Source organism: Piliocolobus tephrosceles, chromosome 16, assembly GCF_002776525.5.
Source record: "Piliocolobus tephrosceles isolate RC106 chromosome 16, ASM277652v3, whole genome shotgun sequence".
Lineage (NCBI taxonomy): Eukaryota > Metazoa > Chordata > Mammalia > Primates > Cercopithecidae > Piliocolobus > Piliocolobus tephrosceles.
The window spans coordinates 21,483,485-21,496,849 of NC_045449.1; the positions used below are offsets into that span (position 1 = coordinate 21,483,485).

General features: G+C 48.7%; 1 protein-coding gene across 1 annotated transcript in view; it reads left to right on the plus strand.

Moving 5' to 3' along the window:
* The first annotated feature begins 2,313 nt into the window (after positions 1-2,313).
* LOC111528155 (multidrug and toxin extrusion protein 1) overlaps positions 2,314-13,365 on the plus strand; it is a 30,543-nt gene continuing 19,491 nt past the window's right edge. Inside the window, exons 1-6 of the mRNA XM_026453144.2 lie at positions 2,314-2,461; positions 3,993-4,035; positions 6,394-6,438; positions 10,176-10,273; positions 10,556-10,872; positions 10,958-11,025. Coding sequence (XP_026308929.1) covers positions 6,409-6,438; positions 10,176-10,273; positions 10,556-10,872; positions 10,958-11,025 — 513 coding nt within the window. The 5' untranslated portion in view covers positions 2,314-2,461; positions 3,993-4,035; positions 6,394-6,408. The remainder of the gene's footprint in view (positions 2,462-3,992; positions 4,036-6,393; positions 6,439-10,175; positions 10,274-10,555; positions 10,873-10,957; positions 11,026-13,365) is intronic.

The following is a 13,365-nucleotide window of genomic DNA, read 5'->3' on the forward strand; positions in this document are numbered from 1 at the left end:
TGGTAGGAACAGTGGGGATGCACGTGACCAGTGTGTGTGGTAGGAACAGTGGGGATGCATGTGGCCAGTGTCTGGTAGGAACAATGGGGATGTACATGGTCAGTGTCTGGTGCCACATGACTTTCAGTTATAAGGAAGTGGGTCAAAGTGCAGCCTGATTAATACTGTAGTTCTGGACCGGGCGGGGTGGCTCACACCTGTAATCCCAGCACTTTGGGAGGCCAAGGTGGGCAGATCATGAGGTGAAGAGATTGAGACCATTCTGGCTAACATGGTGAAACCCCATCACTACTAAAAATACAAAAATTAGCTGGTTGTGGTAGTGCGCGCCTGTAGTCCCAGCTACTCGGGAGGCTGAGGCAGGAGAATCGCTTGAACGCGGGAGGTAGAGGTTGCAGTGAGCCGAGATTGCGCCACTGCGCTCCAGCCTGGGCGACAGACTGAGACTCTGTCTCAAAAAAAAAAAAGTATATATATATATACACACACACACACATGCACACACACACACACACACATATATATATAATAGTTCTGTCCAGAATTCTTGATAAACCTGTGAGAATGGCTTCAGTCTGAGCGGGGTCCAGGCAGCTAACAAAGTTGGTAAAATTGACTTGTGAATGCTGAAGGAGGAGCTTTGCAGGTTCTCATCAACAGACACAGGGGTTTTGTCTTCCTTTCCTCCTTTAATTCTACAGGGCCTTATCTTTGGGTTTATTTGCAGGTTATCAATGTCACTGGGGTCTCCGTGGGATTCGGCTTATCTTCTGCTTGTGACACCCTCATCTCCCAGGTAAATGGAAGTGGTCACACGCTCACAGTGACCTCAGACATCTGTTCTCAAGTGTGGATGGAAGAGCCCCAGTGGCAGGAAGAGTCCAGCAGCCAGCACCTGCAGCGCCTATCGGCCAGCAACTCCTCTTCTCCTGGCCTGCTTTCTTTGAAATGTCACTGGGTTTCTTTCAGCTGTGTCAACTAGTTTTTGTCTGCACAACTGCCTTACACTATATTTTGATCAAATAGGGGACATTTTGTAAAATTCCCTTCTATTGCTCCCTACGTTTGAATTTGGTATAGTTCTGTGGCTCTCAAAATTGAGCGTGCATTGAACTTGGAGGGCTTGTTAAAACCCAGCTTGCCTGGCCCCACCCAGGGGCAGGCTGGTAAATGTTCAGCAACCAGGTCTTGAGTGAAAGGGGAAGGAGGGTGAAAGCGGAAGGAGGGAAACACATGACTGGCAGTGTTTGCCGATTCCAGGGGTGTAAGTAGTTCCTCTGGTTAATTTCAGACTATCAGAGATGTCACTGAACCTGGAGCTGGAGGAGATGTGCACAACTTGAAAAGATGTGCAACATTTGGCTTGTTTTGTTTTGAGACAGAGGCTTGCTCTGTCGCTCAGGCTAGGCCGCAGTGGCACACCCATTGCTCACTGCAGCCTCGAACTCCTGAGATCCAGCGATCCTCTTGCCTCAGCCTCTCAAGTACCTGATATTACAGGCATGCGCCACTACACCCAGCTAAGTTTTTGTATTTTTTGTAGAGATGGGGTTTTACCATGTTGCACAGGCTGATCTCAAACTCCTGGGCTCAAGCAATCCTTCTACCTCAGCCTCCCAACATGTTGGGATTATAGGCATGAGCCACAATGCCCAGCCTGCCTTTTTTTTTTTTTTTTTTTTTTTGAGACGGACTCTGGCTCTGTTGCCCAGCTTGGAGTGCAGTGGTGGGATCTCGGCTCCCTGTAACCTTTGCCTCCCTAAAAAAAAATTTTTTCCAGTCTCTAAAAATAAATGAAGTGTGAATTTCAGATTGTTTACTTGTGTAAAAGAAAAAAATTTTTAAATAGAATTTTTTTTAAAAAAAGGTATGGATCTCTGAATCCTGCCCTGGGTGAATTAAGTCCAGAATGTCATTAGTGAGACCCTGGCATCAGAGTTTTGAAAATGATCCCCCGGTGATACTAATGGAAGCTGAGTTTGAGAAGCATCCTTCACACCATCCTCATCCTACCTGAACACTAGGGCAAAGTCTCTAGGGCCGTGGGCTTCTTTTTTTTTTTTTTTTTGAGAAGGAGTCTTGCTCTGCCCCACAGGCTGGAGTGCGGTGGCGTGATCTCAGCTCACTGCAACTTCTGCCTCCTGGGTTCAAGCGATTCTCCTGCCTCAGCCTCCTGAGTAGCTGGGATTACAGGCGTGCGCCACCTCACCCAGCCAACCTGCTTCTTTATGAGGCACAATTGAAGGCTTTCAGGGAACAGCTGGGGTGCTGGGTCTGTGCTAATGGGTTCATTTTGGCTGTGTGCACCCCAGACATATGGGAGCCAGAACCTGAAGTACGTGGGCGTGATCCTACAGCGGAGTGCACTCATTCTGCTCCTCTGCTGCTTCCCCTGCTGGGCGCTGTTTCTCAACACCCAGCACATCCTGCTGCTCTTCAGACAAAACCCGAATGTGTCCAGGTAAGATGGAACCTGTCGCGGCGGGACTGTGTGTCCATCCCACAGAAAGATTATCCTGTCTGGGTGCAGCCAAGGCCAGGGACAAGGCTGCACACCAAGGTGGTGCTAATCTCTCCTTGGCTGACGTCTCCCAGATCTTAGTACTTTCCTCACCTGGCACCTAAGATGTACTCCCCCTCCCCTCCTGGGTGACTTGCATGGTTAAGAGTTTTAAATGAAAATAGATTTGCAAGCACTCTGCATGTGGGATGGTAGTTTGTGACGTTTGCTCAAAGCTTGGTTATTCTTGACCTTGGTTGATATTAAAATCACCTGGGTGCTTTCAAATCCACCTGTGCCCCTGCTCCCTATCACTCAATATTCTGTTTTTTTTTTTTTTTTTTGAGACCAAGTCTCGCTCTGTGCCCCAGGCTGGAGTGCAGTGGTGCGATCTTGGCTCGCTGCAACCTCTGCCTCCCGGGTTCAAGCAATTCTCCTGCCTCAGGCTCCCGAGTAGCTGGGATTACAGGCGCCCGCCACGACGCCTGGCTAAGTTTTGAACTTTTAGTAGAGACGGGGTTTCATCATGTTGGTGAGGCTGGCCTCAAACTCCTGACCTCATGGGATCTGCCACCTCGGCCTCTCAAAATGCATGAGCCACCATGCCCGGCCAGGATTCTGTTTTAATTGGTCTGGGGTGAGGCCTGGGTATCGGGATCTTTCAAAGCACCCTAGGTAATTCTAATGTGCTGCCAAGTTTGAGAACCAGTGATTTAATTGGGTAAGAGCTTTTAAAACTCTAATCTAGACCAGCGGCTCTGAACCTAGGAGACATTTGGCAACGTCTGAAGACATTTCTGGTTATCATAGCTGGCAGTAGGCGGGTGCTCCTGGTAGAAGCCAAGGAGGCTGTGAAACATCCTGCAGTGCTCGGGACAGCACCCCACAACAAGCGGAGAATTACGTGGCCATAGTGCTGAGGTTGAAAAACCCTGTCCTAGACATAAAGACATCAAATAACCAAGAAGAGTTATCTGGGTTATAAGATGACAAGCTCTATATGTAAATTTTCACATTTGCTCTAGCAATTTTTTCTTTCTTTCTTTTGTTTTTTTTGAGATGGGGTCTCGCCCTGTCGTCCAGGCTGGAGTGCAATGGCATGATCTCAGCTCACTGCAACCTCCTCCTCCCGGGTTCAAACGATTCTCCTGCCTCAGCCTCCCGAGTAGCTGGGACTACAGCAGCTGCCACCACACCCGGCAGGCACCACACCCGGCTATTTTTTGTATTTTTAGTAGAGACGGGGTTTTACTGTGTTAGCCAGGTGGTTTCGAACTCCTGACCTCATGATCTGCCTACCTCGGCCTCCCAAAGTGCTGGGATTACAGGCGTGAGCCACCGCGCGCGGCCTGCTCCAGCAACTTAAGCCTATTAATTTGGAAAGAGCCAAGGATGCAAAAGGCAGTTTTAGTTATTTTCTTCTGCCCACCTTTCCCTGGAAACAGAGGCCTCCATCACAGTTTTTGTTTTTGTTTTTCTTTTCGTTATTTAGGCTTACCCAGACCTATGTCACGATCTTCATTCCAGCTCTTCCTGTAAGTGCTTAAGGGCTAAGAGGTTGCCTTCTTGGGGTCGGTGGGTGAAAGGTAGCCACCGTATCTGTGAGCTCAGTGCATTGGCTCAGTCTTAGATGATTCTTTTTTTTTTTTTTTTTTGAGACGGAGTTTTGCTCTGTTGCCCAGGCTGGAGTGCAGTGGCCGGATCTCAGCTCACTGCAAGCTCCGCCTCCCGGGTTCACGCCATTCTCCTGCCTCAGCCTCCCGGGTAGCTGGGACTACAGGCGCCGCCACCACACCCGGCTAATTTTTTGTATTTCTATAGAGACGGGGTTTCACCATGTTAGCCAGGATGGTCTCGATCTCCTGACCTTGTGATCCGCCCGCCTCGGCCTCCCAGAGTGCTGGGATTACAGGCGTGAGCCACCGCGCCCGGCCCTTAGATGATTCTTATCGGTGGTGTTGGTGCCATCAAGGAAGCCTGTTTTTATTTATGCTTGTTAAGGACACAACAGATATTTGTCTCGAGGAACACCAAGACTGAGGCTACTCCAGGAGGTCTGGAGTAGCGCTGGAGAGACCTCCAGAATCATCCATAGAGAAGAGTGCAAACTTTTATTGTAAACAAGGGCAAAGTCTCACCCATCTGAGAACCCCTGAGGGTGTCACTTAGAACCTTTAGACTTTTTTGGTCTGCTGATTTTGACCACACAGAACCGTTAAGCATGGGTTAATGTTTGACACAGCAGTGTGTGGTCAATGAACAATGAGAGCTAAGTGGTTTTTTTTGTTTGTTTGTTTGGTGTTTTTGAGACAGGGTCTCATGCTGTCACCCAGGTTGAAGTGCAGGGGCATTGTGGCATTGTCATAGCTCACTGCACCCTTGACCTCCTGGTCTCAAGCCATCATCCTGTCTCAGCCTCCTGAGTAGCTGGAACTACAAGCACAAGTCATCACACTTGGCTAATTTTTTGGTTTTTGTAGAGACAGGGTCTTGCTTTTTTTTTTTTTTTTTTTTTTTTTTGAGATGGAGTCTTGCTCTGTCACCCAGGCTGGAGTGCAGTGGCCGGATCTCAGCTCACTGCAAGCTCCGCCTCCCGGGTTTACGCCATTCTCCTGCCTCAGCCTCCCGAGTAGCTGGGACTACACGCGCCCGCCACCATGCCCGGCTATTTTTTTTTTTTGTATTTTTTAGTAGAGACGGGGTTTCACCGGGTTAGCCAGGATGGTCTCGATCTCCTGACCTCGTGATCCGCCCGGCTCAGCCTCCCAAAGTGCTGGGATTACAGGCTTGAGCCACCACGCCCGGCTGCTTTTTTTTTTTTTTTAAGCTAGGTTGTCACTCTGTCCCCCAGGCCGAAGTGCAGTGGCACAATCTTCACTCATTGCAACCTCTGCCTCCCGGGCTCAAGTGATCCTCCCACCTCAGCCTCCCAATTAGCTGGTACTGCAGGTGCACACCACCATACCCAGCTAATTTTTGTATTTTTTGTAGAGACAGCATTTTACCATGTTTCCCAGGCTGGTCTCGAACTCCTGGGTTCAAGCGATCTGTCTGCCTTGGCCTCCCACAGTGTTGGGTTGCATGTGTGAGCCACCACGCCTGGCCTGAGAGCTAAGTGTTTGTTATTCAGCTGGAGACTGTAGCTGAATTAGTCTGCGGTGGCTTCCATAATATAATACCACACACTAGGGGGCTTAAACAACAGAAGTTTATTTTCTTACAGTTCAGGAAGCTGGAAGTCCAAGGTCAAGGCGCAGCAGGGTTGGTGTCCTCTGCGGCCTCTCTCCTTGACCTGCAGACGGCCACCCTCTGCAGGTTGTCCCCTATGCATTCATACCCTGGTGTCTCCTGTCTTCTTATGAGGACACCAGTCCTATTGGATTAGGGCCCCACCCTAATGACCTCATTTTAATTTTATTTCCCTTTGAGGACCTCCAGTTAGTCACACTGGGGACTAGGGCTTCAATATATGGATCTAGGGACACCATTTGCCCTCAGAATTGACAGTGTGCTCACTTATTTGTCCTGAAACCTTGTAAATGTGACAGTCTTTCATGATTCCACCACATAGGACCAGTCTATATGGAGGTGCCCATCTGGAGTGTGCCCAGGGCCTCCTCTCCATGCCAGTGTCCCCACAAGAGTCCTGCACCTCCTTTTGCCAGACAGAGGGAATATGCTTGGGGCATATTCACCCATAAAGGAGATGTGGGAAGCCCCCGGGCCATAAGCCCCTGGCCCCAGCCCTGTCCTGAGACGGCAGCCTCTGTGGCTCCGTGCGGGAGCAGAGGGCAGCCGAGCCTTGGCTGTGGCTCCCAGCTCCCTGCCGTGTGACCTCACTGCTGTGTGGCAAGGCTGAAACATTAACATTCATCTCTCTTGTTCTCTTGTAGGCAACCTTTCTTTATATGCTACAAGTTAAATATTTGCTCAACCAGGTAATACTGACTGTTCTCTTCCTTTGGGAGGCTAATGGGAGTTTGTACCTTTCTGGGAGTGGGGGCCCTGAAGATACTCCAGGACCAGGGACACCAGGGTGGAGGGAGCTCACTGCTGGGAGCCACTGAAAGGTATTTTTTCAGTGTTGTGCACACACGACTCAGATGTCAGAGGTTTGTTAAGTGATATCAAGGAAAGAACATATTATATTTGGCTCTGGAAAACTTATCCAATTTCCACTTGGAAATATTGTCATTGGCAGGGTGGGCTCAGAGCCGCAGTGTTCCTTGGCTCTGCATTTTAACCAATGTCCTGGAAAGAAGGGTGTATACCTGTTTGCTCCCGAGACAGAGTGCAGGCTGGGGGCGGCTCGTCTGGCGGAGAGGGAACCAACCTGTCTGCTCTGTTCTGTCTGAATGGCCCCACTTTTCTCAGCAAGGATGTAAGAGCTCAAACTCTCATGACACCTAACGTCAGCCAGAACTCCTATGTGATTAAACAGTCACGGCCAAAGGCCCTGGCTCGGAAGGGGTAGATTTATGAAATCAGCATATGTGGGACTCTCCACATTCTTCTAGATAAGTCCAGGTAAACAGGGGTACCCGGCAATGGGTCCCGGCCGCACTGGTGGGCTCTCCAGGGATGTGCAACAGCAAGGGCCAGGATGGAAGGAGGAAGAAAGGAAGTTTCCCACCTATGCAGTGTTCTTAAAGTTAAGATATTACCCTACTAAAAAAAACGTTTTTAAAGTAGATATGGGATCTTGCTATGTTGCCCAGGCTGGTTTCAAATTCCTGGGCTCAAGAAATCCTCCTGCCTCAGTCTCCCAAAGTGCTGGGATTACAAGTGTGAGCCACTGCATCCGGCCAGGATGTTGCTCTATCAACAAAACAAGAATATTTAGAATCCCTATTAGTATTTAGAATGACATCTCAGAAATAGGCGTAGAGAAGGAAACCCACACATCTCATCCGGCTCTGGGCTGTCTCCTTTTGATCTAGACCCTTGCTAAGGCAGCATGGATACCTTAGCACGCTGCAAGGCCTTCTCCCGGACTCAGTCCCCCAACAACTGCGGTGGCCCTAACCTCAGGGTCTGATGTGACCTGAGGACACATGTGCTGAGGACAGTGTGAAAGTCTTCTCTCCTGTTCTCTGGGGCACAGGGAAAGGCCTGGAAGTAGGAGCCACGAGCTGAGAGGGATTGGGAGCTTTGAATTTGGTTACAGAGGACACGTGGGGTTTCCAAGGTCAGGAAGGAAGGCAGGGCATCCCAGACAGAGAGGATGCCTGTTTCTAGGGGCTGGGGCCCGCAGAGTCTCGTTAGGCCACTGTGCTGGGAGGGGACACAGTGAGATGATGGCATCGAGAGGCGGGCTGGCCCACGGTCAGGCTTTGTGTTCTCTGCTGGGGCATTTAGTTTTGGGAAATTAACTAATTGGGAGAGGAAGAGGTGAGAGTTATGGACAGGATCCAAACAAATGATGGTGAAGGTCTGTGATGAAGGGTTTGCGTTGTGGGAGCAGTGGGAGATGGGATGATGGGTGGGTTCTATAGAAATGGCAGGGGCTGTCGGGCCCCCAGGGTGGAAGGAGTTTCTGCCCTGGGCCCTTCCCTAGGAAGACAGGGTGACCTTTAGCTGAGCGTAGCATCAAAGAGAAGCAGCTGGGAGTTTGGAGAAAGTGAATGCTCTCGGAGAGGGTGGAGGGTGTGAAGAGAGCCAGATGGTACTGGGGAAGACAGACTTTCAAGTAGGAGAGTCAAGAGGGCCTTAGAGGAGAAGGTCACTCCACTGGGCATGGAGACGTATGCATATTGCAGGCTTGGCCAGCTCCTCTCACCCTCCCACGAGCCTGCTCCTCTGCCTTCTTCCATTCCATCGCAATGGGTGGAATTGCGTGGCCTCCCCATTTTCACTCCCAGTAACCTGTCCTTTTTGTCCTTGTCACATCCTTGACTCCATCTTTCCTTCCCTCCCACATCTGGTCAGTCACCTGGTCCTTTAGCTTCTGCCTGCTCCTCCCAATTCTCAGTGCCACCACCTGAATTCATTTCTTTCTTTTCTTTTCTTTTCTTTTTTATTTTCGAGGCAGAGTCTCACTTTGTTGCCCAGGCTGGAATGCAATGATGTGATCTCAGCTCACTGCAACCTCTACCTTCCAGGTTCAAGTGATTCTCCTGCCTCAGCCTCCCAACTAGCTGGGACTACAGGCGTGTGCCACCATGCCCAGCTAGTATTTGTATTTTTAGTAGAGACGGCGTTTCACCATGTTGGCCAGGCTGGTCTCAAACTCCTGACCTCAGGTGATCCACCCACCTTGGCCTCCCAAAGTGCTGGGATTACAGGTGTGACCCACCACGCCCAGCCCTGAATTCATTTCTTGTCATTTGTCCTCTGTGTCATTTCAGAGGACCCTAACCTGTCTCCATCCACTGCCATCTGCCTGAAAAGTAAATCTGATCACTAATTCCCTTGCTAAAAACTAACCAGGGCCTCCCCATAAATATGTGGCCTACACAAGTCATCGGCCAAGACCATTGTCCTGGCCCCGTCAGCCTGAGACCACCAGAGACAGGCCTGCAGGCCAGTGGGTTTGCAGTTCGATTTATCAACCTGTGGCAATGAGAGAGACTAAAGGGGCCGGGGGATGCCTCACCAAAGGAAGAAAAGTTATTATAAAGGTTTGAAGAAGGGTGGGGCTCAGGTGACATTATTAAACACATCGAAACCACGGTTTGATAGGCACCGAGCAGATCTGTGAGTGAGGGGCCCAACACCAGGTCTGGGCTGTGACGTGGACCCGGTGCTCCTCCTTTGGGAACTCAAGGCTAAGAAGGATGTTGAGGGTGGACAGATGTAGAATGCCACATCCAGGAGCTCCCACGAAGCTCTGTGCCTGGGTTCAAATTGAGACTTACTTTTTTGTGTTAAAGTGATTTTCAGCCTCCAGGCAAGAGTGGGGTGTTCTCTTTTTACTGATGTGATTTCAAACAGCAGTTTCCGAACAGGGTGATTTTAGAGAACACAGTTTCTAAATGAGTCAGAAAGCACTCGTCATTCTACTAGGGGAGTAATGACACTTTATGGGGACAGCGTGACCTTGGGAGAAAGGTTTCCTCTTACGTTTGCACTGACTTTATCTGCGTCTGCTATTCTAGCCGGATGCAGAGCAGAACAGAGTTTGACTTCCTTGGTCTGATGTAGTTTTACTTTCACGCCCTGTCTTACTTTGACACACCAAATAGTCTGGATGTTTCTCCGGTCCTGTACTTTTGACAGTTAGATATGTTGGAATCCCTTCCATATTCTAGAAAAGAACTCTAGTTTCTTTAAGACCTTAGGTCAATTTTTTGAATTTCTATTTTGGTCAAGAAAGTATTCTCATTTTCTCCTATCGTCCAGTGTCAAAGATGGCTTGTTGACCCATTTAGCCCCTGCCAGTCCTTGCAATGTTGGAAATAAGCCATTTATCTTCTTCCTTCTCTGCTGCTGAACATATCTTGACCGTGTCTCTCTGTGGCCAGAACTCCGCACTTTATACCTCAAAGAGAAAAGGAAGAGAAAGGGATGGGAGAGTGGAAAGGCAGGAGCAACAAGGACGTGGCCTCCCCAGTTAAGCCCCCCTGCTCTGTGACACCCACTGAGCAGGCCAGCTGGAGCCTGTGTGCTTGGGTAGCAGAAGGGCAGTCCTATTCTGTGGATCTCAAGGATGGCATATGCGGTGTCCTTGTTCCAGGGAATTCTACTGCCCCAGATCGTAACTGGAGTTGCAGCCAACCTTGTCAATGCCCTCGCCAACTATCTGTTTCTCCATCAGCTGCATCTTGGGATGATGTGAGTCCAATGTACTCTTGGGACAGGGAGAAGGGATGACTTGCATGTGGTTTTTCCAGGAGGGAGAAGAGTGGGCTCTTTAGCTGGTTCTTGTGTTCACACGTGGTCTCTTTCTTGCACACTGTGGAAAGCACTGTCAGGGCTGGAGGGTGAGGCTGCTCTGGGAAGAAGACCTTGGTCTGCTGAGGACGGCACGGGAAGGGATGAGTCTCCCTCCTCACCGAGTGGGGCAGGGAGAGGCGCAGGAAGGTGCCTCCCTCTCACTGGGACGGTTCTTTCCAGAGGCTCTGCAGTGGCAAATTTGATTTCCCAGTACACCCTGGCTCTACTCCTCTTTTTCTACATCCTTGGGAAAAAACTGCATCAAGCTACATGGGGAGGTAACGACTGCCCTTTTGTCTTCCAACTGGGACGTGGGTTTTGTCTCGGGTTGAATTCCAGCCCGATGGCCAGATCTCCTGGAAATGTGTGTGTCCCGCCCACAGGTTGGTCCCTCGAGTGCCTGCAGGACTGGGCCTCCTTCCTCCGCCTGGCCGTCCCCAGCATGCTCATGCTATGCATGGAGTGGTGGGCCTATGAGGTCGGGAGCTTCCTCAGCGGTCTGTATGAGGACGGATGACGGGGACTGGTGGGAACCCGGGGGCCCTGTCTGGGTGCAAGGCGACAGCTGTCTCTTTTCACCAGGCATCCTTGGCATGGTGGAGCTGGGCGCTCAGTCCATCGTGTATGAACTGGCCATCGTTGTGTACATGGTAAGCAGGGGAGTTGTGGGGAGGTGCCAGGCGTTTTCCTTGCTCGGTATCTGAAAGAGTCCATGGATGAGCATAGGCGTTTGTACATGAATCATTTGTGAAACGATGAACAAAAGTCAAATCCCATCCTTGAGCCTGGGAGGGTACCTCTGCTACAGCTGGATCTTCCCTGGGAACGGAAGGGGAGCTGGAGAGAAACTGCACGTGATCTGCTGGTTCTCTGTCTCCTAACGCAGCTCCCAGCTGAATCTTCCCTTGAAAGATTTGATTTTGTTTCCATACTTTTAGAATCTTTTTCAGTTGTCACAACACAGATACCTTGAGGGGCCAGCTGGGTGGCATAGCAGAGGGGTGAGGCTGGGGGTATGGCCATAAACATCAAGCTGCCTGTGTCACTGTGCCCGCTCCTGCCTGGTTCTGAAGCCTCGGAAAACACAGTGTGGCTACTCCTAGGTAGATCCCCAAAACAACTGAAAGCAGGGTCTTAAAGGGATTTTTTTTTTTTTTTGAGACGGAGTCCCACTCTTGTTGCCTTGGCTGGAGTGCAATGGTGTGATTTTGGCTCACTGCAACCTCCACCTCCTGGGCTCAAGCATTTCTTCTGCCTCAGCCTCCCACGTAGCTGAGATTACAGGTGCCTGCCACCACGCCCAGCTACTTTTGTATTTTTAGTAGAGACAGGGTTTCACCATGTTGGTCAGGCTGGTCTTGAACTTGTGACCTCAGGCGATCCAACTGCCTTGGCCTCCCAAAGTGTTGGGATTACAGGCGTGAGCCACCACACCCGACTTAAAGGGGTGTTTGTTAACTGTGTTCACAGGAGCATTACTGACAGTAGACAAAAGGTGGAAGCAACCTATATGTCCGCGGGTAAACAAAATGGGTTCTTCGCATACTGTGGAGTATTATTCAACCTTAAAGGGGAGGAAATTTTGATCATAGAGAACACCAGTCGTTAGGAGGCTTTTCTTTGACTTTATTTTCCTGAAAACATCAGCTGGAGATTCTGAAGGAAGCAAGTACCATTTTAGAAATGTAAAATTAAAAAACAGGGAGTTTGTAATGTGGGCAGAAACTCAAGCCAGCAGATATGCTTGGCATTTTTTGCAGTATTAACACTTAGATTTTTTTCCCTCTGATATTGGTTATGTTTTAAAAGTACATAGAGTACACATTTCTTGTTTTCTTTAAGAATTATTCTCTTGCAGACCTGTGTTTTTTGTTTTTGTTCTTCTATCCTTGGCAGTTTTTTAACACAGATTTTTTACTTCACTTTTAGTATTTTATTTGCATTTTATGTTTGAGTAAATTCATTAACTATATCTAAGTCAAAATGCTTAATGGTATATAGGATTCCACTATATGTGATATACTTTTAAAATCGATTTCCTATGGTTGAACAGTTTATTTCCAGTGTTTCAATTTTAACAACTCTTCAAGGAACATCCTAGGACAAATATCTTCATATACTTGTCTGATTATTTCTTTAAGATTCATAAAAGAGAAACAAAGGCACGATTTTATGTCTTTTGAATATGTTTCCATATGCTTTCCAATAGGCTTGTAAGAATTTACACTTACATTTCTTCTCAGTCAAAAGAAAGATGTATGCGCTTTCCTCAGGTTCACCGGTTTTGCCACATTTATTCTGTCTGGTCTATCTACATAGTCCATGCTCAAATAAAATATCAATACAGTCAATTCAAAACAATATCAATTGTTCTGGTAATGTCCCTTATCACTAATTTTCCCCTAGCATCTTTAGTGTCCTTTAATCTGGAACAGATCTTCATTGTTCCATTGTCTTTCTTGACCTTGGCATTTTTGAAGAACATAGGCCATTATCTGTAGAAGTTCACTCAGTGTGGTGCAGCTGATGTTTCCTTATAAATAAATTTAGATTGTCCGTTTTGGGCAGGAAAGCTAGAGAAGTGATGCTGTGTCCTCCTTAGTACACCGTATCAGGAGACACATAATGTTGATCTGTCTCAGTGTTGGTGATACTACCTTTTTACTTGGTGGCGGTGGTTTTTTTTCTTTTTGAGGCAGCATCTTGCTCTGTCACCCAGGCTGGTGACAGTGGCCTGATCTTGGCTTACTACAGTCTGACCTCCTGGGATCAAGCAATCCTCCCACTTCAGCCTCCTGAGTAGCTGGGACTACAGGCGTGCACCACCACTCCCAGCTAATTTTTTAAAACAATTTGGTCTTGTTATGTTGCATAGGCTAGTCTCAAACTCCTGGGCTCAAGCAATCCTTCCACCTTGGCCTTCCACAGTGCTGGGATTACAGGCACAGCCATTGCACCCTGCCAGTATTAACTTTGATTGCTTTGTTAAG